At 39.9% G+C, this 27,267-nt stretch overlaps 1 protein-coding gene across 1 annotated transcript in view; it reads right to left on the reverse strand.

Moving 5' to 3' along the window:
- Window positions 1–27,267, reverse strand: part of TBK1 (TANK binding kinase 1) — a 355,855-nt gene that overhangs the window by 195,665 nt on the left and 132,923 nt on the right. Inside the window, exon 5 of the mRNA XM_053716863.1 lies at window positions 3,293–3,474. Within this exon, the coding sequence (XP_053572838.1) occupies window positions 3,293–3,474 (182 nt within the window). The remainder of the gene's footprint in view (window positions 1–3,292; window positions 3,475–27,267) is intronic.

Genomic DNA, 27,267 nt, shown 5'->3' on the forward strand with positions numbered 1-27,267 from the left:
GGATGTCGTCCAAGTAAGGTACTACTGCAATGCCCCTTGGTCTTAGCACCGCTAGAAGGGACCCTAGTACCCTTGTGAAAATCCTTGGAGCAGTGGCTAATCCGAATGGAAGTGCCACAGGTAATGCTTGTCCAGAAAGGCGAACCTTAGGAACCGAAAATGTTCCTTGTGGATAGGAATACGTAGGTACGCATCCTTTAAGTCCACCGTGGTCATGAATTGACCTTCCTGGATGGTAGGAAGGATCGTTCGAATGGTTTCCATTTTGAATGATGAAACCCTTAGAAACTTGTTTAGAATCTTGAGATCTAAAATAGGTCTGAATGTTCCCTCTTTTTTGGGAATTATGAACAGGTTGGAGTAAAAACCCATCCCTTGTTCTCCTAATGGAACAGGATGAATCACTCCCATGCTTAACAGGTCTTCTACACAGTGTAAGAATGCCTGTTCGAAGATAATTGAGACCCGTGGAACCTTCCCCTTGGGGGTAGTTCCCTGAATTCCAGGAGATAACCTTGAGAAACTATTTCTAGCGCCCAAGGATCCTGAACATCTCTTGTCCCAGCCTGAGCAAAGAGAGAAAGACTGCCCCCCACCAGATCCTTCCCAGATCGGGGGCCAACACTTCATGCTGTTTTGGTAGCAGTGGCAGGTGACTTGGCCTGCTTACCCTTGTTCCAGCCTTGCATCGGCCTCCAGGCTGGCTTGGTTTGAGAAGTATTACCCTCTCGCTTAGAGGGTGTAGAATTTGAGGCTGGTCCGTTTCTGCGAAAGGGACGAAAATTTGGCTTCTTTTTAACCTTAAAAGACCTATCCAGAGGAAGGGCGTGGCCCTTTCCCCCAGTGATGTCTGAAATAATCTCTTTCAAGTCAGGGCCAAACAGTGTTTTACCCTTGAAAGGGATGTTAAGCAAAAGCGCTCTGCGCGCCACGATAGCAAACCCTGAATTATTCGCCGCTAATCTAGCTAATTGCAAAGCGGCATCTAAAATAAAAAAGAGTTAGCCAATTTAAGAGCTTGAACTCTGTCCAAAACCTCCTCGTACGAAGATTCTTTATTGAGCGACTTTTCTAGTTCTTCGAACCAGAAACACGCAGCTGTAGTGACAGGAACAATGCATGAAATTGGTTGTAGAAGGTAACCTTGCTGAACAAACATCTTTTTAAGCAAACCCTCTAACCTTTAATCCATAGGATCTTTGAAAGCACAACTATCTTCTATAGGAATAGAAGTGCGTTTGTTTAGAGTAGAAACCGCCCCCTCGACCTTGGGGACTGTATGCTATAAGTCCTTTCTGGGGTCGACTATAGGAACTAATTTCTTAAATATAGGGGGAGGACAAAAGGTATGCCGGGCCTTTCCCACTCCTTATTTACTATGTCCGCCACCCGCTTGGGTATAGGAAAAACATCGGGGGGCACCGGAACCTCTAGGAACTTGTCCATCTTACCTAATTTCTCTGGAATGACCAAATTGTCACAATCATCCAGAGTAGATAATACCTCCTTAAGTAGTGCGTGGAGATGTTGAAATTTAAATTTAAAAGTTACAATATCAGGTTCTGCTTGTTGAGAAATTTTCCCTGAATCTGAAATTTCTCCCTCAGACAAAACCTCCCTCCTGGCCCCTTCAGATAGGTGTGAGGGTATGTCAGAACAGATATCATCAGCGTCCTCTTGCTCTTCAGTGTTTAAAACAGAGCAATCACGCTTTCTCTGATAAGTAGGCATTTTGGAAAAAAATGCATGCAATAGAATTATCCATTACAGCCATTAATTGTTGTATGGTAATAAGTATTGGCGCACTAGATGTACTAGGGGCCTCTTGTGTGGGCAAAACTGGTGTAGACACAGAAGGGGATGATGCAGTACCATGCTTACTCCCCTCATTAGAGGAATCATCTTGGGCAATATCATATCTATGGCATTATTATCCCTACTTTGTTTGGACATTATGACACAAATATATCACCTATATTTAAATGGGGAGACACATTGGCTTTCATACATATAGAACATCGTTATCTGATGGTTCAGACATGTTAAACAGGCTTAAACTTGTCAACAAAGCACAAAAAACGTTTTACAATAAAACCGTTACTGTCCCTTTAAATTTCAAACTGAACACACTTTATTACTGAATATGTGAAAAAGTATGAAGGAATTGTTCAAATTTCACCAAAATTTCACCACAGTAACTTAAAGCCTTAAAAGTATTGCACACCAAATTTGAAAGCTTTAACCCTTAAAATAACGGAACCGGAGCCGTTTTTACATTTAACCCCTATACAGTCCCAGGTATCTGCTTTGCTGAGACCCAACCAAGCCCAGAGGGGAATACAATACCAAATGATGCCTTCTATAAGCTTTTTCAGTGGTTCTTAGCTCCTCACACATGCATCTGCATGCCTTGCTTTCCAAAAACAACTGCGCATTAGAGGCGCGAAAATGAGGCTCTGTCTATGACTAGAAAAGGCCCCCAGTGAAAAAGATGTCCAATACAGTGCCTGCCGTTTTTATTAAAACAATCCCCAAGATTTAACAACTATTAAAAGTAATAATCTGCCAAATATACTTAGTAAAGCAATCGTTTTAGCCCAGAAAAATGTCTACCAGTTTTTTAAGCCCTAATGAAGCCCTTTATTCTTTTACTTAAACTAAGAAAATGGCTTACCGGTTCCCATAGGGAAAATGACAGCTTCCAGCATTACCGAGTCTTGTTAGAAATGTGTCATACCTCAAGCAGCAAAAGTCTGCTCACTGTTTCCCCCAACTGAAGTTAATTCCTCTCAACAGTCCTGTGTGGAAACAGCCATCGATTTTAGTAACGGTTGCTAAAATCATTTTCCTCTTACAAACAGAAATCTTCATCTCTTTCCTGTTTCAGAGTAAATAGTACATACCAGCACTATTTTAAAATAACAAACTCTTGATTGAAGAATAAAAACTACATTTAAACACCAAAAAACTCTAAGCCATCTCCGTGGAGATGTTGCCTGTACAACGGCAAAGAGAATGACTGGGGAAGGCGGAGCCTAGGAGGGATCATGTGACCAGCTTTGCTGGGCTCTTTGCCATTTCCTGTTGGGGAAGAGAATATCCCACAAGTAAGGATGACGCCGTGGACCGGACACACCTATGTTGGAGAAATTAGGTTTACAACAATTAGATATGTCACTTTATAAGTTACACTGATACACAATATACATCACATGACTATATATACCTATAAACATATCAAATATATACCTTTTAAAAGCAGTATATGGAAAAAAATATGACAACAGATTACCAAATATTCTTCAGTGCCATAGAGAGAAACAAACTGCTCATCGTCCTCCAGCTCTCTTGCGGCACCAAAGTCTGTCAGTTTGTAAACAGATTGGCCATCTTCACCAATTACTCTCATTATGTTTCCTGGCTTGATATCTCGGTGAATAATCCCATTTTCCCTGAGATGGTTCATCCCTGCCACTAGAAGAGAAGACATAACACAATCTACCATTTGTATGTGCCACGTAGCATTCAATTCACTTTGCTTTTTAAATTGCATTATCAATGGTACATATCAGGGATATATAATAACAAGAATATGCTTTTTTTTTTAAAAATAAATAAATATATATATATATAACAATTAAAAAAAAAGAGCTCTAATTCTGTGTGTAGTCAGCAGCTGGCATCAGTAATATAAGCAGAACTCTGTTCTACATTGGGTGACACTCAGATGCGCTGATAGGTCAATAGGAATTTTCAGTTAAGGACTATCTGCCTAAAAAGGGCCAGTATTATAGAGAATGTCACAAACCAAGCGTTAAACATGTTTTCCCTCATTTGCAAAAATCACTAGCAACAAGTTCATGCACATATTAAATAACTCATAACTTGTTTTGTATGTCATCATCCTAAAATGACATATCAATGACAAACAATCCATAGACAATATGGCAGTAATTTACTGCAGCAGTTAAATTGCTCACGTTCCTAAAGAAAGGTAATAATTTAGCCCTTAAAATGCATGCTTATTACTAAAGGGACCCAAAGTGGCATATCAATCAAGCTCAGTATGGAGCTTGAAGGTCCGTGTTTCTAAAGACCGCTACTCCATAATCTGTCCGCCTGCTCTGAGGCGGACAGACATTGCCGCAATTCAACCCGATTGAAAACGATATGGTTGATTGACACCCCCCTGCTATTGGCTGATTGGCCGAGAATCTGCAGGGGGTGGCGTTGCACCAGCAGTTCACATGAGCTGCTGGTGCAATGCAGAATGCGGAGAGCGTATTGCTCTCCGCATTAATCGAGGTCTTTTGGACATAATCCGCAATGTCGGATCATGTCCGACAGGCCTTTCATAAATAGGCCCCAAAATTCAAAACTGATATGCACATGAATGTATTTCAGTTTTGGATAGAAGAATTTTTGTAACACACATGTATTTCAGTGGAAGCATTTACTGTGCATGGAGCATATGCACGTATGCCCAGTGCACCTGCATCCAAACACCATGCCTGTTCAGACAGAATGCATTGCATTGGCAGTGGCTTAGTTTACATTTACTCAGACAAAAACATGCAACTGACAGCTCTCTAAGCAGACATGGTATTTGATTTAAAAGTACATGGGGCATAGAACCTATCGCTGAAACAACTTTTACCAGAAGCATTTTTGCTGAAAATTGTATTGGAAGATTTTTGTTTTTTTTATTATTCTCTTTATTGCAAACACAAAAATGTATACAATGAGCATATAATCAAACAATCACCTGCGTACAAATTAATAGAATATTGTTCAGCGAGATGTACAATGTGCAGGAGCCATATGAACATTAAACATAAAGCAAGATTGCCGAGTCCATCAGCTGTAATGTTTATGTTTTTGTTATTTCCAGATATGGGAGAGATCTACAGCGAAACTTGATGAAAGGTGAAGATCTCTTGTATAACATTAAAGAATGGTCCTGCAAAGTTTCTTTCATGTGAAATTTGTTATTATTGACAAACCTGAAATGCATTGCTGTGCACTTCAATCTGAGTTTTTATGTCCTTTTAATTTAAAGGGACATAATACTCATATGCTAAATAACTGATGCAGTATAACTGTAAAAAGCTGACAGGAAAATATCACCTGAGAATCTCTATGTAAAAAAAGAAGATATTTTACCTAAAACTTTCCTCAGCTCACCATAGTAAATCCTGTGTAAAAAGTTATACTTTTATATGCAGGTAAAAAAAAAATGAAGAAATGAAAAGCAGCCAATCAGCATCAACAGTGCTGAGGTCATGAACTCTTTTACTGTGATCTCATGCGATTTCACTTAACCCTTATGAGATTTCATTGTAAACTTCCTTAAACTGAATTGGGAAATAAAGTGAGTGTGCATGAGTCTCACTCCCTTGCTGGTCCCGGGACAGGCATACCAAATTGCTGCTTAAAGTCCTTTACAATGGGGTGTAAATACTTAGGATATTGTGAGGTAAAATATATCTTTCTTTTTTACATAGAGATATTCAAGTGATATTTTCTAGTCAGCTTTTTACAGCTATGCTGCATCACTTTCAAGAGTTTCAACATTTGGGTATCATGGCCCTTTAAGTAATACAGGTACAAATCACCAAACACAGATTTTTTTCCTGCAAGTAAGTCACAATCTTCTCTGTCTGGTTTGTTTTTTTGTGTTCCAAAATAAAATGGTAGTCTATATTTATTCAACTATTACCTTTCACCTATATTACGAGCTGTGCGTTATGAGTCAAATAGCAGCGTTGTGGCCCACAACGCATAATTTTCCCTAACGCAGCTATAACAAGTCTTGACGGTATAGGTGTACCGCAAGCCTTTTAGCCTGTAACGCAACGTCAGTACCAAACCCTAAACTAAAAAAAACATAATTTATGCTTACCTGATAAATTTATTTCTCTTGTAGTGTATCCAGTCCACGGATCATCCATTACTTGTGGGATATTCTCCTTCCCAACAGGAAGTTGCAAGAGGATCACTCACAGCAGAGCTGCTATATAGCTCCTCCCCTCACATGTCATATCCAGTCATTCGACCGAAACAAGACGAGAAAGGAGAAACCATAGGGTGCAGTGGTGACTGTAGTTTAATTAAAATTTAGACCTGCCTTAAAAGGACAGGGCGGGCCGTGGACTGGATACACTACAAGAGAAATAAATTTATCAGGTAAGCATAAATTATGTTTTCTCTTGTTAAGTGTATCCAGTCCACGGATCATCCATTACTTGTGGGATACCAATACCAAAGCTAAAGTACACGGATGATGTGAGGGACAAGGCAGGAACTTAAATGGAAGGAACCCCTGCCTGTAGAACCTCTCTCCCAAAAACAGCCTCCGAAGAAGTAAAAGTGTCAAATTTGTAAAATTTTGAAAAGGTGTGAAGCGAAGACCAAGTCGCAGCCTTGCAAATCTGTTCAACAGAGGCCTCATTTTTAAAGGCCCAGGTGGAAGCCACAGCTCTAGTAGAATGAGCTGCAATCCTTTCAGGGGGCTGCTGTCCAGCAGTCTCATAGGCTAAGCGTATTATGCTCCGAAGCCAAAAGGAGAGAGAGGTTGTCTAAGCTTTTTGACCTCTCCTCTGTCCAGAGTAAACGACAAACAGGGCAGATGTTTGACGAAAATCTTTAGTAGCCTGTAAGTAAAACTTCAAGGCACGGACTACGTCCAGATTATGCAAAAGACGTTCCTTCTTTGAAGAAGGATTAGGACACAATGATGGAACAACAATCTCTTGATTGATATTCCTGTTAGAAACCACCTTAGGTAAAAACCCAGGTTTGGTACGCAGAACTACCTTGTCTGAATGAAAAATCAGATAAGGAGAATCACAATGTAAGGCAGATAACTCAGAGACTCTTCGAGCCGAGGAAATAGTCATCAAAAACAGAACTTTCCAAGATAAAAGTTTAATATCAATGGAATGAAGGGGTTCAAACCGAACTCCCTGAAGAACTTTAAGAACCAAGTTTAAGCTCCACGGGGGAGCAACAGTTTTAAACACAGGCTTAATCCTAACCAAAGCCTGACAAAATGCCTGGACGTCTGGAACTTCTGCCAGACGCTTGTGCAAAAGAATAGACAGAGCAGAGATCTGTCCTTTTAAAGAACTAGCTGATAAGCCTTTGTCCAAACCCTCTTGGAGAAAGGACAATATCCTAGGAATCCTAACCTTACTCCATGAGTAACTCTTGGATTCAAACCAATAAAGATATTGACGCCTTTATTGACGATCTTATGGTATATTTTCCTGGTGACAGGCTTCCGAGCCTGTATTAAGGTATCAATGACTGACTCGGAGAAGCCACGCCTTGATAGAATCAAGCGTTCAATCTCCATGCAGTCAGTCTCAGAGAAATTAGATTTGGATGATTGAAAGGACCTTGTATTAGAAGGTCCTGCCTCAGAGGCAGAGTCCATGGTGGAAGAGATGACATGTCCACTAGGTCTGCATACCAGGTCCTGCGTGGCCACGCAGGCGCTATCATAATCAAAAATAACACACAAAGTTCGTAAGAACTGCACGTTGTGATTGAACCACTGACTTTCTGAGTGTACAAACCAGTTTTGCATGTGCAGTAATAGAATGGCGTATTGCTTTATTCTTTGGCGAGTAAAGTAAAATAATAACTTGCCAAATAGAGCTTTTAGTCAGTGGAAAGTGACAGACCTATGTGTTAGGCTGAGAGGATAATGTGCTACTGTCGGCAAATTATGGCAGTATTAAAGTTCAAACTTGCGATGGTTCTTTAGTAAGAACTACAAATATGTAAATAAAACAGGTATAGTCTCACCGCTATTGCCGCTCTCCGTCACGCCCCTCAGGCCGTCCCAATACCAGGTATGGATTCACTCCTACGGCATCCAAACATACGGTTAAATGAACAAATAGGGTTACCTGTATTGAAACTGAACACAGCCGCAGGCCTTAGTGCAGGTAAAAAAACTTCTTTATTTAGGTGGATTCAACATTCATAGGGTAAACAGACTCAGGGGTACATTGAGCACAAACGTCCGACGCGTTTCCTGCCTGGAGGCACTTCGTCAGGGACTCTGACCCTGACGAAGTGCCTCCGGGCAGGAAACGCGTCGGACGTTTGTGCTCAATGTACCCCTGAGTCTGTTTACCCTGTGAATGTTGAATCCACTTAAATAAAGAAGTTTTTTTACCTGCACTAAGGCTTGCGGCTGTGTTCAGTTTCAATACAGGTAACCCTATTTGTTCGCTATCATAATCACCAATGCTCTCTCCTGTTTGATTTTGGCAATCAGTCGAGGGAGCAGAGGAAACGGTGGAAACACATAGGCCAGGTTGAAGAACCAAGGAGCTGCTAGAGCATCTATCAGCGTTGCTCCCGGGTCCCTGGACCTGGATCCGTAACAAGGAAGCTTGGCGTTCTGGCGAGACGCCATGAGATCCAGTTCTGGTTTGCCCCAACGATGGACCAGTTGAGCAAACACCTCAGGATGGAGTTCCCACTCCCCCGGATGACGACTTAGAAAATCCGCCTCCCAGTTCTCTACGCCTGGGATGTGGATTGCTAACAGGTGGCAAGAGTGAGACTCTGCCCAGCGAATTATCTTTGAGACTTCTAACATCGCTAGGGAACTCCTGGTTCCCCCTTGATGGTTGATGTAAGCCACAGTCGTGATGTTGTCCGACTGAAATCTGATGAACCTCAGTGTTGCTAACTGAGGCCAAGCTAGAAGAGCATTGAATATTGCTCTTAACTCCAGAATATTTATTGGGAGGAGTTTCTCCTCCTGAGTCCACGATCCCTGAGCCTTCAGGGAGTTCCAGACTGCGCCCCAACCTAGTAGGCTGGCATCTGTTGTTACAATCGTCCAATTTGGCCTGCGAAAGGTCATACCCTTAGACAGATGGACCCGAGAAAGCCACCAGAGAAGAGAATCTCTGGTCTCTTGATCCAGATTTAGTAGAGGGGACAAATCTGAGTAATCCCCATTCCACTGACTTAGCATGCATAATTGCAGCGGTCTGAGATGCAGGCGCGCAAATGGCACTATGTCCTTTGCCGCTACCATTAAGCCGATTACTTCCATGCACTGAGCCACTGACGGGCGAGGAATGGAATGAAGGACACGGCAAGCATTTAGAAGTTTTGATAACCTGGACTCCGTCAGGTAAATTTTCATCTCTACAGAATCTATAAGAGTCCCTAGGAAGGAGACTCTTGTGAGTGGTGAAAGAGAACTCTTTTCCACGTTCACTTTCCACCCATGCGACCTCAGAAATGCCAGAACTATCTCTGTATGAGACTTGGCAATTTGAAAGCTTGACGCCTGTATCAGGATGTCGTCTAGATACGGAGCCACCACTATGCCTCGCGGTCTTAGAACCGCCAGAAGTGAGCCCAGAACCTTTGTCAAAATTCGCGGGGCAGTGGCCAACCCGAAGGGAAGAGCTACAAATTGGTAATGCCCGTCTAGAAAGGCAAACCTTAAGAACCGATGATGATCTTTGTGAATCGGTATGTGAAGGTAGGCATCCTTTAAGTCCACTGTGGTCATGTACTGACCCTCTTGGATCATGGGTAGGATTGTTCCGAATAGTTTCCATTTTGAATGATGGAACTCTGAGGAATTTGTTTAAGATCTTTAGATCCAAGATTGGTCTGAAGGTTCCCTCTTTCTTGGGAACCACAAACAGATTTGAATAAAACCCCTGTCCCGTCCGCGGAACTGGATGGATCACTCCCATTACTAGGAGGTCTTGCACACAGCTTAGGAATGCCTCTTTCTTTATCTGGTTTGCTGATAACCTTGAAAGATGAAATCTCCCTTGTGGAGGAGAATATTTGAAGTCCAGAAGATATCCCTGAGATATGATCTCCAACGCCCAGGGATCCTGAACAACTCTTGCCCACGCCTGGGCGAAGAGAGAAAGTCTGCCCCCCACTAGATCTGTTTCCGGATAGGGGGCCGTTCCTTCATGCTGTCTTGGGGGCAGCAGCAGGCTTTCTGGCCTGCTTGCCCTTGATCCAGGACTGGTTAGGTTTCCAGGCCTGTCTGGAATGAGCAACAGTTCCCTCTTGTTTTGAAGTGGAGGAAGTTGATGCTGCTCCTGCCTTGAAATTTCGAAAGGCACGAAAATTAGACTGTTTGGCCTTTGATTTGGCCCTGTCCTGAGGAAGGGTATGACCCTTGCCTCCAGTAATGTCAGCAATAATTTCCTTCAAGCCAGGCCCAAATAAGGTCTGCCCCTTGAAAGGAATGTTGAGTAATTTAGACTTTGAAGTCACGTCAGCTGACCAGGATTTAAGCCATAGCGCCCTACGCGCCTGGATGGCGAATCCGGAATTCTTAGCCGTTAGTTTAGTCTGTAATTTTTGCTGTGCAAAAAAAACGCCAAAATAGGCCCCTCCCACTCATATTACAACAGTGGGAAGCCTCAGGGAACTGTTTCTAGGCAAAATTCAAGCCAGCCATGTGGAAAAAACTAGGCCCCAATAAGTTTTATCACCAAACATATGTAAAAAAGCGATTAAACATGCCAGCAAACGTTTTAAAATACACTTTTATAAGAGTATGTATCTCTATTAATAAGCCTGATACCAGTCGCTATCACTGCATTTAAGGCTTTACTTACATTACTTCGGTATCAGCAGCATTTTCTAGCAAATTCCATCCCTAGAAAAATATTTTAACTGCACATACCTTATTACAGGAAAACCTGCACGCTATTCCCCCTCTGAAGTTACCTCACTCCTCAGAATATGTGAGAACAGCAAAGGATCTTAGTTACTTCTGCTAAGATCATAGAAAACGCAGGCAGATTCTTCTTCTAAATACTGCCTGAGATAAACAGTACACTCCGGTACCATTTAAAAATAAACTTTTGATTGAAGAAATAAACTAAGTATAAAACACCACAGTCCTCTTACGACCTCCATCTTAGTTGAGAGTTGCAAGAGAATGACTGGATATGGCAGTGAGGGGAGGAGCTATATAGCAGCTCTGCTGTGGGTGATCCTCTTGCAACTTCCTGTTGGGAAGGAGAATATCCCACAAGTAATGGATGATCCGTGGACTGGATACACTTAACAAGAGAAAAAAAAAAACACCCCAAAAAAAACGTTAAAAAAAGCCTATCACTAACCTCCGATGATCCAGTTTTTGAAGTCCCGCTTGAATGATCTTCATCCCTGAGTTGAAGTCCTCATCCAGGCGGCCTCTTCAATCTTCATCCAGACGGCATCTTCTATCTTGATCCTGGAGGCGCAAAGCGGGTCCATCCTGAAGACATCTGGCGAGGAGCATCCTCTTCATACGGTCGCTACCATACACTTAATCTTCAATGCAAGGGACGCGATTCAAGATGGCGTCCCTTGCATTCCTATTGCCTGAAAATTTTTAATCAGCCAATAGGAATTAGGGCTGCTAAAATCCAATTGGCTATTAAAATCAGCCAATAGGATTTAAGTAGCTCTCATTCTATTGGCTAATTCGAATTATCGGGAGCGGCAGATTAGGGGTTAATAATTTTATTTAGGTGACGGTGATATCGGGAGCGGCAGATTAGGGGTTAATAACTGTAGGCAGGCATCAGCGATGTTGGTGAGGGGCAGATTAGGGGTGTTTAGACTCGGGGTTTATGTTAGGTTTACATGTTAGCTTTCTTTCCCCATAGACATCAATGGGGCTGCGTTACAGAGCTTTTCATTCCGTGATCACAGGTGTTAGGTTTTTTTTTTTAAGCCGGCCCTCCCCATTGTCTATGGGGAAAGCGTGCACGAGCACGTCAAAACACCGCTGCTTTTGGGTGCGGTATGGAGCTCAAAGCAGCCATATCGCCCGCTCAAGCTGGGTTTTTTAGTACTTGTAATGGCAGCGCTATAGGGGGTTAAATAACGCAACTTTTGTTGCGTTAGTTAATTTCCCTATAGCGCTCAAAACTCGTAATCTAGGTGTTTGTTATTTCAGTACTGTTCTCTCTCTGATGGTTTTATTATACAAATGATATAAAGCTACCTTTAGGCTGTTTTAGGGCTGCAACTAACGATTATTTTCATAATCGATTAATCGGCCGATTATCTTTTCGATTAATCGACTAATCGGATAAAAAGAGAATCAATAATAGTTTTCTATGTTTTAAATAAAATCCACATACTGAGTGATACAAATATAAACTTCAGACTAAAACTTTACATTAACACAACTGTTTCTTCAATTTTTAAGCAGCAGAGAACAGTTTTATAATTAAACAAAACCACAAACTGTTTGAAAAGAGGTAGAACTAGAAATAGTTAGACTATCACTGTTAATAACATTCTGTTATTCACTCTTTCAGAAACTTTGCATTAAAATGCAAACATCTCAACATGTCCACATGCTTCTGGCTAAGGCTGGTTCTCTGTTTGCAGCTATATTTCCTGCAGCAGAGAAAAGGCTGTTGAGGTGTATAAGTAGGGTTTTGCCAATTTCACCAAAGTGGGATATTTATCTTTGTTAGCTCTTCACCAATGCTAAGTGTTTTCTACCTTGGCAAGGGGCCTCTCAATGTAACCCTTGACTTCATTCTAACATAAAAATATCTTGAATATCTATATGCAATGGTAAATAACCAGCTATAAGGTTAGGGGAAATATCTAGTCCGCTCTAAAAATAACAAATATATACTTATAAAGGTTGAATCTGGTACATATTATCACAATTTGTTAAAAATATAAAAAAAAACAATAAAAAACAAAAACAAAATTTATGCTTACCTGATAAATTCCTTTCTCCTGTAGTGTAGTCAGTCCACGGGTCATCCATTACTTATGGGATTATAACTCCTCCCTAACAGGAAGTGCAAGAGGATCACCCAAGCAGAGCTGCTATATAGCTCCTCCCCTCTACGTCATACCCAGTCATTCGACCGAAAACCACACGAGAAAGGAGAAACTATAGGGTGCAGTGGTGACTGGAGTATAATTTAAAATTTACACCTGCCATAAAAAACAGGGCGGGCCGTGGACTGACTACACTACAGGAGAAAGGAATTTATCAGGTAAGCATAAATTTTGTTTTCTCCTGTTAAGTGTAGTCAGTCCACGGGTCATCCATTACTTATGGGATACCAATACCAAAGCTAAAAGTACACGGATGACGGGAGGGACAGGCAGGATCTTTACACGGAAGGAACCACTGCCTGAAGAACCTTTCTCCCAAAAACAGCCTCCGAAGAAGCAAAAGTGTGAAATTTGTAAAATTTTGAAAAAGTGTGAAGTGAAGACCAAGTTGCAGCCTTGCAAATCTGTTCAACAGAGGCCTCATTTTTAAAGGCCCAAGTGGAAGCCACAGCTCTGGTAGAATGAGCTGTAATTCTTTCAGGAGGCTGCTGTCCAGCAGTCTCATAGGCTAAACGTATTATGCTACGAAGCCAGAAGGAGAGAGAGGTAGCCGAAGCCTTTTGACCTCTCCTCTGTCCAGAATAAACGACAAACAGGGAAGAAGTTTGGCGAAAATCTTTAGTTGCCTGCAAATAAAATTTCAGGGCACGAACAACGTCCAGATTGTGCAGAAGTCGTTCCTTCTTTGAGGAAGGGTTAGGGCACAATGATGGAACAACAATCTCTTGATTGATATTCCTGTTAGTGACTACCTTAGGTAAGAACCCAGGTTTAGTACGCAGAACTACCTTGTCTGAATGGAAAATCAGATAAGGAGAATCACAATGTAAGGCCGATAACTCCGAGACTCTTCGAGCCGAGGAAATAGCCATTAAAAACAGAACTTTCCAAGATAACAGCTTGATATCAATGGAATGAAGGGGTTCAAACGGAACACCCTGTAAAACGTTAAGAACTAAGTTTAAGCTCCATGGCGGAGCAACAATTTTAAACACAGAAAAACAAAGTACTAATGGCACTGCTGAAATTTGGCAATTAGGGTATCCTGTTAATGTCTGGGTTTATTGATGGGATATAATATCCACCAATTTATATTTTTGGCCCAGATTGAGTATATTACAAAGTGGCTGAGGTGCTGTGTACTGGTTTGAACAAAAGAACAAAATCAATCCTGGGATTGAAGAAAGTGTACACTTGTTTAGCACTCTTTCCCTAATTAATGGTGGCAATAATTGAACAGTATATAGGTATACTAGAGAAGGAGGTGTGCTTGGATTTTTTAAAATATAACCTTTATTGGGTAATTTAAAATAAAAACACAAACAAAATCACACACATACAGTTAAGTTAAAAATACAGGTTTGGGTCAATTGGTTTAATTTAATAATCTTGGATTTGGAAAGGAGTTGTGGCATACACAAGGTATGATTCAAATAGAATAATTCTCTGTTTGGAGTATTGAGTAGAAGTCCAATAGGGAACTTGTATTCTTCACACTTGTATTCTGATAGTTGGAACTTTTGACCACTTTCTTGTGGACTTTGCTATATATTTTTTATCTCTATTTCAAGGTGGGATCCCAAGTTGTAACACTTTTACATTTAAGAACTATCAGTTATCAGGTTGATACTATATATGGAATTATATATGTCACTGTCTAGGGACTCTCGGTGGAAGTTTCTAGTTACTTGTGAGATGCTTTGTATCTTCTTGTCTGTTACACTATGCGTGAATTATATGCATCAATTTTTTGGACTTCCAATTTTGTTCCTGGTGTCTAGTATATTGTTCCATATATCTGAGACATTGTAAACTGCTATAGTGATGAATGCAGTATAGTGTTCCCCCTGGGGTAAATAATACCAGCAGTCTATAGACGTGTTTAAAGTAATGAACTTGCGTCTGCTACTATTATATCTTCTGTATATACATGCTACCGATGTATATCTTAAGTGAGTTTGAAGAAAATGTTAACTGGGCTCTCAAGTCTGTTTGAGAGTTTGCCACTTGTATAGAGCTGGGTTGATCTAAAAGTTCTTTTATTCCTTTTTTCTATACAGATTTTTCTATTCTCTTGGCATAGATTTTAGTGAATTATGTTTTCTAAAATAAAAGGTCCCTTTGTATCTGGCCAAGTAGAAAATAAGCTGCTTGATTCGCCAGGTGAAAAAGATGTTAGTATATTATTGTAACCTAACTCAACTTAAAAATTGTCCTTTGATTTAGCACAACTTATATTTTCTCAATTTTGTAATGTATGTTCAGTATTATGGTACAATATCTGGACAGAGTTTCTTTTACTTTACTTTGTATTTGAATCTCTTTCTGATGATAATATTTAAAATAGACTGTTAGGTAGTTAAATCTTAGGAAACACTGTCTGAATTGTTCTTATATTTCACTACTATATGATAGTATTTCACCGGTAACTTCTTACTGCTGTTTGAGTGATTAGTAAGACTATACAGACTGTATATTCATAAAGGGTGAGAAAAATATATCCCTACTGCATCTTAGCGCTAAATATTACTGGTAACTTCTTATGGTCATTAGGCAGAATAGAGAGAGTATTAAGACTGTAAGTTCATATAAGGTACATATGATAATGTTATGGATGTTTAGATTAACAGTCCGTTGATTCTACTCCGTATTTAAAGTGTCTTATTCACATATGGTGGTTATAACAGTGACAACAATCTCTAGTCATTCATAAGAGTATAGTATGTTTGTTACAATTAAATTCGGTTGGTGCGATATACTGATTTCCCAGCCCCTTATTGTTAGTCTAGTAATAATTTGTTTTGCTGCTAGTAGCAAATTAAGTGATTGCTGCTGTTACCAGATGGATCCCAACTCTGAGGAATTATCCACATATAGCGGTTATAGTAATAACTTAAGTGCACCAATCAAGGTGAATTTTGTATCTTATTTTTGGTTACACTGTTGCTTAAATTGTTCCATATTGTATATCTATCTTCAGGCAGTCTAAGTTCTCATGAACACTACCATAGATATAAACTAATTGGTTTTGTTTTTAATGTATAATATATTCGTTTTCAAGTCTCATATCTATGGCTTTATCAATAGACTTTACTGCCGGTAATAAATTAAATCTACCTTGCTATTTGCTCGATAGGACCCAGCTCAGGGGTCAATTAATTAGTCTATGTTTCCAAATCTGCCTTGCTATGTGCTCGATAAGACCCAGCCCAAGGGTCGATTAATTTATCTGTATTTCCAAATCCTAATGTCTAAATATGTTAGACCGACATTCCTGCTATTTAAAAAATGCTAACATGCATTCACACCAAACAATTCCCTGACATGTTTCGCCACTAACGTGGCTTTCTCAAAGGGTACGGCGCGGCCGAATCTGTGTCTTTTTATTGGCCTGCACTACCCCTCCCCTTTGACGTCTTTAGACGAGTTGAGGGATTCGTTGCAAAGAACCAATTACTCCCTGTGAAAGAGCTTGTATATGTGCAAGGGAGAATTTGATAGGACGAGGCTGGATAACTAGAAATAATAAACGTCTAATAGACTTTCAAGAAGTCTTTAATGAACCACAATCACTCAATACAGAACCAACATCAGATAGATTGGATCAATTACTACGTGAACTCCATAAAAATCTTTACAAACAAGACAAAGTATGGTGGAATCACCATTTCTTTGATAAGTACATAGAACGGAAATTGATTCCCAGAGGACTCAGAATACAACTCTTTCCTGCATTTGAATTTAAGCAAAAAGAACTGACTATAGAATGGGAGGAAGCGCTGTCTGAGTGTTCTAACAAATTAATGAATATTCTCATTAAACATGATACTGCAGAATTTGATAGACTAGAAGAATTAATAAAATCACAGAATGAACAACTGAAACAATTTGAGACACTTAAAGATTTTGAAACCTCCTATAAAAAATACCAAAAAGAACTGGACAGATATGAGGCAGAAATCAAACAAACCAAAATGGGAAAATTAAATAGGGATGTTGAAGATTTCCAAAATAATAGGGTATACAGATGGAAAAGAAAATTCAATCCTAATACCCCTATAAATCGTCAAAGAGTGACTTTCATACAAAGTGACACTGAAACAGAGGGTGAAGAATCTGATAACCCTATAGACGAAGTAACCCCTGAGCGACCTACTAACTCTGCCCCAGTACAATCTGAAAACAGAAAGAGGAAAGGTTTTTTAGAGGAAGGTACCAATATAAATCCAGACCCACCAGAAGAGGTAGGGGGAGCAAACAAAAAACTAACAAGAACCAGAAGTGTCAGAGAAACCAGACACAGCAACAAACCTTACAAAAGGAGCCCCAGTCCTTTCTCCAAAATCAAAATGAAGCAATGAAAGTGTTGAATTTATCTAACAAAATGCTGTCTGAAGATCACCTATCATTATTAGCCAAAGGTCTATCTTTCTGCCCAAGTACCACACTCGACAAGTTTGAAAACATAAAGGATATACAATTATATCTAAGAAAATTACTGTTACGTAAACAATATGCAGACATAAAAAATCAGAAAGAACCAGGCTCAGACAATCAATGGACTATAGAGGATTTAACAGTACTACAAGACCTAGAAGATCTATTAAAAGAAAATGAAACAGAAGGCAGTAGTAACTGGCGAAATAATTTGATCAATAAATCCAAGTACATACCTAAATCTTCCACAAGCCCGAGTATTCAAATCTTTAATAACATTGTCTGCAAAGAAATATCCGATTTACAAGTCAGATCTCCCCCAACTAATTTAACTAAAGGAGAGAAACTAGCTCTAGCCGAAATTCAAAATTGGGATGACATCATAGTCCGCCAAGCGGACAAAGGTGGCAATATTGTTCTCTGGCCCACTAAGATGTATTTAAAAGAGGCAAACACACAGTTAACTAATGAAACCTGCTATAAAAAACTGTGGAGCAATCCAACAGAACAATTCCTCACACAATACAAAGATCTCATTACTCAAGCCAAGATGAACAACATTATCAGTGAAAAAGAGAAAAAATTCCTGACTGTAAACCATCCAAAAATTGCCACCTTTTATTTAATTCCCAAGGTGCACAAAAATGCCAAACATCCACCGGGCCGTCCAATAGTATCAGGCAACGAAAATCTGACAGAAAAAGCCAGTAAATATATCGACCAGCGATTAAGAGTATTTCTGACAGAAATTCCATCTTACATAAAGGATACTATGGAGACACTTCAACACCTACAAGACATTGTATTAGGACCGACATCATGGCTTGTCACTGCAGATGTAGAGGCCCTTTACACCAGCATTAGACATGAATTAGGACTAGAAGCAGTTCAATATTATCTGAATCTGGGATCAGAAGAAGATGAAAATCACAACAATTTTGTCTTGAAATTACTTGAATTTGTACTTAAAAAGAACTACTTCGTTTTTAATGACCAATTCTATCTGCAAACAAGGGGGACAGCCATGGGGACAGCTTGTGCACCAACTTACGCCAACCTATTCTTAGGTTGGTGGGAGCACAGTACTGTCTTCATTGACGATAACGACGAGTTCACTCAACATATCCCCCTCTGGCTAAGATATATAGATGACATCCTGCTAATCTGGGAAGGACCCAAAGAAAAACTGGACACATTTTTGACGACCCTAAACCGAAACAATTTGAATATTAAACTGACTTACGAATCCAGCCAGACTGAAATCTCGTTTTTGGACTTGAGAATTTTCAAAAAAAACAATGGCATGTTAGGGACAGATTTGTATAGAAAGAAGACAGCTACCAACACTATCCTATACAATACTAGTGCCCATGCCCCTTGCACTATTAAATCTCTCCCAACCGGGGAGTTCTTAAGGGTCAAAAGAAACTGTTCAGAACCGGAGTTATATAAGATCAGAGCTCAGGAAACAACAGATCGTCTTAGCCAGAGGGGGTACAGTAAAACTCTAATCAAAAAAGCAAAGAACAAGGCAAGAAAAACAGAACGTCAAAATCTTTTGAAACCTAAGATTCGCACAAATGACAATAAAACTAGATTAGTTTTAACCTACAATGCACAAAGCAAGGAGGTAATTGACATAATCAACAAACATTGGCACATCCTGCAAGCAGACAGCACTCTAGGTCAGTTTATAGGACCCAGAGTTGACATCAGTTACCGACGCACAAAAAATCTAAAAGACTTAGTAAGTCCCAGTCACTACACTCGCAAAAAGAAATCTACAACCAGCAGCATACAACCTGGTTCCTATCCATGTGGAAATTGTATCAGCTGTAAATTTCTGAAAAAAACAACAACAATCACAGATAGATTTGATAAAAAACATCAAATCAAATGTTTTATTAATTGTAACACCACAGGCGTAATCTACGTTTTGCAATGTAAATGCCCAAAAATCTATGTCGGAATGACGACACGTAAATTGCGCACGAGGCTACAGGAACATGTGCGAAACATCAGAAATGCAGCCAAAGACCTAAAAAACAAAAAGGCTATTTCATCAGTAGCACAACATTTCTATAAATTTCATCAAGGAAAAGCTGAAGAACTTAGTTGTTGTGGTATACAAAAAATTAACTTTGGAATCAGAGGAGGAGACAAGGAAACAAGCTTACTGCAATATGAAAGCAGATGGATCTATTTGCTTAATTCCATACAACCTAATGGCCTAAATGAACACAATAATTATTTTTCATATCTTTAAGAGGGGCAGAAGATGAGAATTTTTAGTGAACAACAAGAAGTAGAAAATATGATCAAAAATAAAAAAGGAAAACAACCAAATTCTTAAGCACTATTGATTTAACAAAGCCACTTTTATTCATATACACTGTCACTAGCACATTCTTTTCCATGGCACAACATTTAACCTCCACTCCCAATTCCTCACTTACATAGAGCATTTTTTAGCTTAGAGCTCTAGATTTTATTTATATTTGTTAACACGAGTTTATGTCCACATTATTCCAAATGAGCACATTTACGTTAAATGTTCACTCTGTTACTTTAAATTGTACTTTGACACCTTATCTGTCAGTAACAGAACTTATTGTCAATGTCATTATTTTATTCACCACCCTTTATAAGATGAATATTTCAGTTTGGCCACTTAGCAATCGCTAAGACCACTCATTGTCACATCACACAGACATCCTAAAACTACACCTCCCTTTCATTGTAAACCGTACACATTTGCACCTCATAAGTATAAACTATAAATATATATCCTAGTATTAGAGGTTTGTATCATATTTTCAAAGACATTCAGACTAGTCTAGAATGACCTTTTCAGACTACAATTCTCTCTGATCATCATACTCAATATCCTTTACAAACATGCAAAGTAGGGATATTCAGCATGTAACCACACAGACTATGTCAGAATGTATTGTCCTATTCTTACAATCGCTATTATGTATGATACCTTACAGTATAAAAATTATTATCCTCAAGTATGACTAATATACATTAGAGCCTAAGATCACACTCTGATATAAGCTCCCACTCCTGTAATAAATTCTCCCCGATTCATATATCTACATTACTCTTTAAGTGCAGAGAGTGACAAGATAAGTGAAAATAACACAAAAGCATCATAAATAACAAGCCGTTTATTTTAACCATCAATATGTGATTAGTATCTCCCTACAATATCCAATGAAATAGCGGAAGATTGTGCTTTACCTCAAACTATAATTCTCTTTTTAAAATAAAATAATTATCGTTTTGAAAATCACATATACATTGTAGAAATGACAAGATAGCCTCGTCCTATCAAATTCTCCCTTGCACATATACAAGCTCTTTCACAGGGAGTAATTGGTTCTTTGCAACGAATCCCTCAACTCGTCTAAAGACGTCAAAGGGGAGGGGTAGTGCAGGCCAATAAAAAGACACAGATTCGGCCGCGCCGTACCCTTTGAGAAAGCCACGTTAGTGGCGAAACATGTCAGGGAATTGTTTGGTGTGAATGCATGTTAGCATTTTTTAAATAGCAGGAATGTCGGTCTAACATATTTAGACATTAGGATTTGGAAATACAGATAAATTAATCGACCCTTGGGCTGGGTCTTATCGAGCACATAGCAAGGCAGATTTGGAAACATAGACTAATTAATTGACCCCTGAGCTGGGTCCTATCGAGCAAATAGCAAGGTAGATTTAATTTATTACCGGCAGTAAAGTCTATTGATAAAGCCATAGATATGAGACTTGAAAACGAATATATTATACATTAAAAACAAAACCAATTAGTTTATATCTATGGTAGTGTTCATGAGAACTTAGACTGCCTGAAGATAGATATACAATATGGAACAATTTAAGCAACAGTGTAACCAAAAATAAGATACAAAATTCACCTTGATTGGTGCACTTAAGTTATTACTATAACCGCTATATGTGGATAATTCCTCAGAGTTGGGATCCATCTGGTAACAGCAGCAATCACTTAATTTGCTACTAGCAGCAAAACAAATTATTACTAGACTAACAATAAGGGGCTGGGAAATCAGTATATCGCACCAACCGAATTTAATTGTAACAAACATACTATACTCTTATGAATGACTAGAGATTGTTGTCACTGTTATAACCACCATATGTGAATAAGACACTTTAAATACGGAGTAGAATCAACGGACTGTCAATCTAAACATCCATAACATTATCATATGTACCTTATATGAACTTACAGTCTTAATACTCTCTCTATTCTGCCTAATGACCATAAGAAGTTACCAGTAATATTTAGCGCTAAGATGCAGTAGGGATATATTTTTCTCACCCTTTATGAATATACAGTCTGTATAGTCTTACTAATCACTCAAACAGCAGTAAGAAGTTACCGGTGAAATACTATCATATAGTAGTGAAATATAAGAACAATTCAGACAGTGTTTCCTAAGATTTAACTACCTAACAGTCTATTTTAAATATTATCATCAGAAAGAGATTCAAATACAAAGTAAAGTAAAAGAAACTCTGTCCAGATATTGTACCATAATACTGAACATACATTACAAAATTGAGAAAATATAAGTTGTGCTAAATCAAAGGACAATTTTTAAGTTGAGTTAGGTTACAATAATATACTAACATCTTTTTCACCTGGCGAATCAAGCAGCTTATTTTCTACTTGGCCAGATACAAAGGGACCTTTTATTTTAGAAAACATAATTCACTAAAATCTATGCCAAGAGAATAGAAAAATCTGTATAGAAAAAAGGAATAAAAGAACTTTTAGATCAACCCAGCTCTATACAAGTGGCAAACTCTCAAACAGACTTGAGAGCCCAGTTAACATTTTCTTCAAACTCACTTAAGATATACATCGGTAGCATGTATATACAGAAGATATAATAGTAGCAGACGCAAGTTCATTACTTTAAACACGTCTATAGACTGCTGGTATTATTTACCCCAGGGGGAACACTATACTGCATTCATCACTATAGCAGTTTACAATGTCTCAGATATATGGAACAATATACTAGACACCAGGAACAAAATTGGAAGTCCAAAAAATTGATGCATATAATTCACGCATAGTGTAACAGACAAGAAGATACAAAGCATCTCACAAGTAACTAGAAACTTCCACCGAGAGTCCCTAGACAGTGACATATATAATTCCATATATAGTATCAACCTGATAACTGATAGTTCTTAAATGTAAAAGTGTTACAACTTGGGATCCCACCTTGAAATAGAGATAAAAAATATATAGCAAAGTCCACAAGAAAGTGGTCAAAAGTTCCAACTATCAGAATACAAGTGTGAAGAATACAAGTTCCCTATTGGACTTCTACTCAATACTCCAAGCAGAGAATTATTCTATTTGAATCATACCTTGTGTATGCCACAACTCCTTTCCAAATCCAAGATTATTAAATTAAACCAATTGACCCAAACCTGTATTTTTAACTTAACTGTATGTGTGTGATTTTGTTTGTGTTTTTATTTTAAATTACCCAATAAAGGTTATATTTTAAAAAATCCAAGCACACCTCCTTCTCTAGTATACCTATATACTGTTCAATTATTGCCACCATTAATTAGGGAAAGAGTGCTAAACAAGTGTACACTTTCTTCAATCCCAGGATTGATTTTGTTCTTTAATTTTAAACACAGGCTTAATCCTGGCCAAAGCCTGACAAAAAGCCTGAACGTCTGGAACTTCTGACAGACGTTTGTGTAAAAGGATGGACAAAGCTGAGATCTGTCCCTTTAACGAACTAGCGGATAAACCCTTTTCTAAACCTTCTTGTAGAAAAGACAATATCCTAGGAATCCTAACCTTACTCCATGAGTAACTCTTGGATTCGCACCAATGCAAGTATTTGCGCCATATTTTATGGTAAATTTTCCTGGTAACAGGCTTCCTAGCCTGTATTAAGGTATCAATCACTGACTCCGAGAATCCACGCTTTGATAGAATCAAGCGTTCAATCTCCATGCAGTCAGCCTCAGAGAAATTAGATTTGGATGCTTGAAAGGACCCTGAACCAGAAGGTCCTGTCTCAGAGGTAGAGACCATGGCGGACAGGACGACATGTCCACTAGGTCTGCATACCAGGTCCTGCGTGGCCACGCAGGCGCTATTAGAATCACCGATGCTCTCTCCTGTTTGATCCTGGCAATCAATCGAGGAAGCATCGGGTGGAAACACATAAGCCATGTTGAAGGCCCAAGGTGCTGTTAGAGCATCTATCAGAACCGCTCCCGGGTCCCTGGACCTGGATCCGTAACAAGGAAGTTTGGCGTTTTGGCAAGACGCCATGAGATCCAGATCTGGTTTGCCCCAACGCCGAAGTATTTGGGCAAAAACCTCCGGATGAAGTTCCCACTCCCCCGGATGAAAAGTCTGGCGACTTAGAAAATCCGCCTCCCAGTTCTCCACGCCTGGGATGTGGATCGCTGATAGGTGGCAAGAGTGAGACTCTGCCCAGTGAATTATCTTTGAGACTTCCATCATCGCTAGGGAACTCCTTGTCCCTCCCTGATGGTTGATGTAAGCCACAGTCGTGATGTTGTCCGACTGAAACCTGATGAACCTCAGAGTTGCTAACTGAGGCCAAGCCAGAAGGGCATTGAAAACTGCTCTTAATTCCAGAATATTTATGGGAAGGAGACTCTCCTCCTGAGTCCATGATCCCTGAGTTTTCAGGGAATTCCAGACAGCGCCCCAACCTAGCAGGCTGGCGTCTGTTACAATCGTCCAATCTGGCCTGCTGAAGGGCATCCCCTTGGACAGATGTGGCCGAGAGAGCCACCATAGAAGAGAATTTCTGGTCTCTTGATCCAGATTCAGCATAGGGGACAAATCTGAGTAATCCCCATTCCACTGACTTAGCATGCACAATTGCAGTGGTCTGAGATGCAGGCGTGCAAAGGGTACTATGTCCATTGCCGCTACCATTAAGCCGATTACCTCCATGCATTGAGCCACTGACGGGTGTGGAATGGAATGAAGTACACGGCAAGCATTTAGAAGTTTTGTTAACCTGTCCTCTGTCAGGTAAATTTTCATTTCTACAGAATCTATAAGAGTCCCTAAGAAGGGAACTCTTGTGAGTGGCAATAGAGAACTCTTTTCTTCGTTCACTTTCCACCCATGTGACCTTAGAAATGCCAGTACTAACTCTGTATGAGACTTGGCAGTTTGGAAACGACGCTTGTATCAGAATGTCGTCTAGGTACGGAGCTACCGATATTCCTCGCGGTCTTAGTACCGCCAGAAGAGAACCCAGAACCTTTGTAAAGATTCTTGGAGCAGTAGCTAACCCGAAGGGAAGAGCTACAAACTGGTAATGCCTGTCTAGGAAGGCAAACCTTAGGTACCGGTAATGATCTTTGTGAATCGGTATGTGAAGGTAGGCATCCTTTAAATCCACTGTGGTCATGTACTGACCCTTTTGGATCATGGGTAAGATTGTCCGAATAGTTTCCATTTTGAATGATGGAACTCTTAGGAATTTGTTTAGGATCTTTAAATCCAAGATTGGTCTGAAGGTTCCTTCCTTCTTGGGAACCACAAACAGATTTGAGTAAAATCCTTGTCCGTGTTCCGACCGCGGAACCGGGTGGATCACTCCCATTAGTAAAAGATCTTGTACACAGCGTAGAAACGCCTCTTTCTTTATCTGGTTTGCTGACAACCTTGAAAGATGAAATCTCCCTTTTGGAGGAGAAGCTTTGAAGTCCAGAAGATATCCCTGAGATATGATCTCTAACGCCCAGGGATCCTGGACATCTCTTGCCCAAGCCTGGGCGAAGAGAGAAAGTCTGCCCCCTACTAGATCCGTTTCCGGATTGGGGGCCCTCACTTCATGCTGTCTTAGGGACAGCAGCAGGTTTTCTGGCCTGCTTGCCCTTGTTCCAGGTCTGGTTAGGTTTCCAGCCCTGTCTGTAGCGAGCAACAGTTCCTTCCTGTTTTGGAGCGGAGGAAGTCGATGCTGCTCCTGCCTTGAAGTTGCGAAAGGCACGAAAATTAGACTGTCTAGCCCTTGGTTTGGCTCTGTCTTGAGGCAGGGCATGGCCCTTACCTCCAGTAATGTCAGCGATAATTTCTTTCAAACCGGGCCCGAATAATGTTTGCCCTTTGAAAGGTATGTTAAGCAATTTAGATTTAGTCACATCGGCTGAACAGGATTTTAGCCACAGCGCTCTGCGCGCCTGAATGGCGAATCCGGAATTTTTAGCCGTAAGCTTAGTTAAATGTACTACGGCATCAGAAATAAATGAATTAGCTAGCTTAAGGACTCTAAGCTTGTCTATAATTTCATCCAATGGAACTGAGCTAATGGTCTCTTCTAGAGACTCAAACCAGAATGCCGCCGCAGCCGTGACAGGCGCAATGCATGCGAGGGGTTGTAATATAAAACCTTGTTGAGTAAACATTTTTTCTTAAGGTAACCCTCTAACTTTTTATCCATTGGATCTGAAAAGGCACAGCTATCCTCCACCGGGATAGTGGTACGCTTAGCCAGAGTACACACTGCTCCCTCCACCTTAGGGACCGTCTGCCATAAGTCCCGTGTGGTGGCGTCTATTGGAAACATTTTTCTAAATATAGGAGGGGGGGAAAAGGGTACACCGGGCCTATCCCACTCCTTGGTAATAATCTCTGTAAGCCTCTTAGGTATAGGAAAAACGTCAGTACACGTCGGTACCGCATATTATCTATCCAGCCTACATAATTTCTCTGGGATTGCAACCGTGTTACAATCATTCAGAGCCGCTAATACCTCCCCTAATAATACACGGAGGTTCTCAAGCTTAAATTTAAAATTTGAAATGTCTGAGTCCAGTTTATTTGGATCAGATCCGTCACCCACAGAATGAAGCTCTCCGTCTTCATGTTCTGCCAATTGTGACGCAGTATCAGACATGGCTCTAACATTATCAGCGTACTCTGTTCTCACCCCAGAGTGGTCGCGTTTACCTCTAAGTTCTGGCAATTTAGATAAAACTTCAGTCATAACATTAGCCATGTCTTGTAAAGTGATTTGTAATGGCCGCCCTGATGTACTTGGCGCCACAATATCACGCACCTCCTGAGCGGGAGATGCAGGTATTGACACGTGAGGAGAGTTAGTCGGCATAACTTTCCCCTAGTCATCTGTTGAAATTTTCTTAACATGTACAGATTGGCTTTTATTTAAAGTAGCATCAATGCAATTAGTACACAAATTTCTATTGGGCTCCACATTGGCCTTTGAACATATTGCACAAAGAGATTCCTCTGTGTCAGACACGTTTAAACAAACTAGCAATTAGCCTAGCAAGCTTGGAAAATACTTTTCAAATAAATTTACAAGCAATATAAAAAACGTTACTGTGCTTTTAAGAAGCACACAAAACTGTCACAGTTGAAATAACAATGAACCGGATTAGTTATAGAAACCAAATTTTCACAGTAAATGCATTAAGTTAGCAAAGGATTGCACCCTCTAGCAAATGGATGATTAACCCCTTAATACCAAAAAACGGATAACAATTGAAAATATAAACGTTTTTATCACAGTCAAAGCAGTCTCACAGGTCTGCTGTGAGTGATTACCTCCCTCAAAACTAGTTTTGGAGACCCCTGAGCTCTGTAGAGACGTCCTGGATCATGCAGGGAGAAAAAGGCAGACTGTGACTGAATTTCTACAGCGCAATAAAGCGCCAAAATAGGCCCCTCCCACTCATAATACAACAGTGGGGAAGCTCAGTAAACTGATTTAATTCATAACAAACGACAGCCATGTGGAAAATAATGCCCATAAAATTTTTCACCAAGTACCTCAGAGAAATAAACGATTAACATGCCAGTAAACATTTTAAATATAAATTATGAAATGTTATTAAAAAGCCTGCTGCTAGCCGCTCTCACTGCAGAATAGGCTAAAA

This window comes from Bombina bombina, chromosome 6 (assembly GCF_027579735.1).
Source record: "Bombina bombina isolate aBomBom1 chromosome 6, aBomBom1.pri, whole genome shotgun sequence".
Lineage (NCBI taxonomy): Eukaryota > Metazoa > Chordata > Amphibia > Anura > Bombinatoridae > Bombina > Bombina bombina.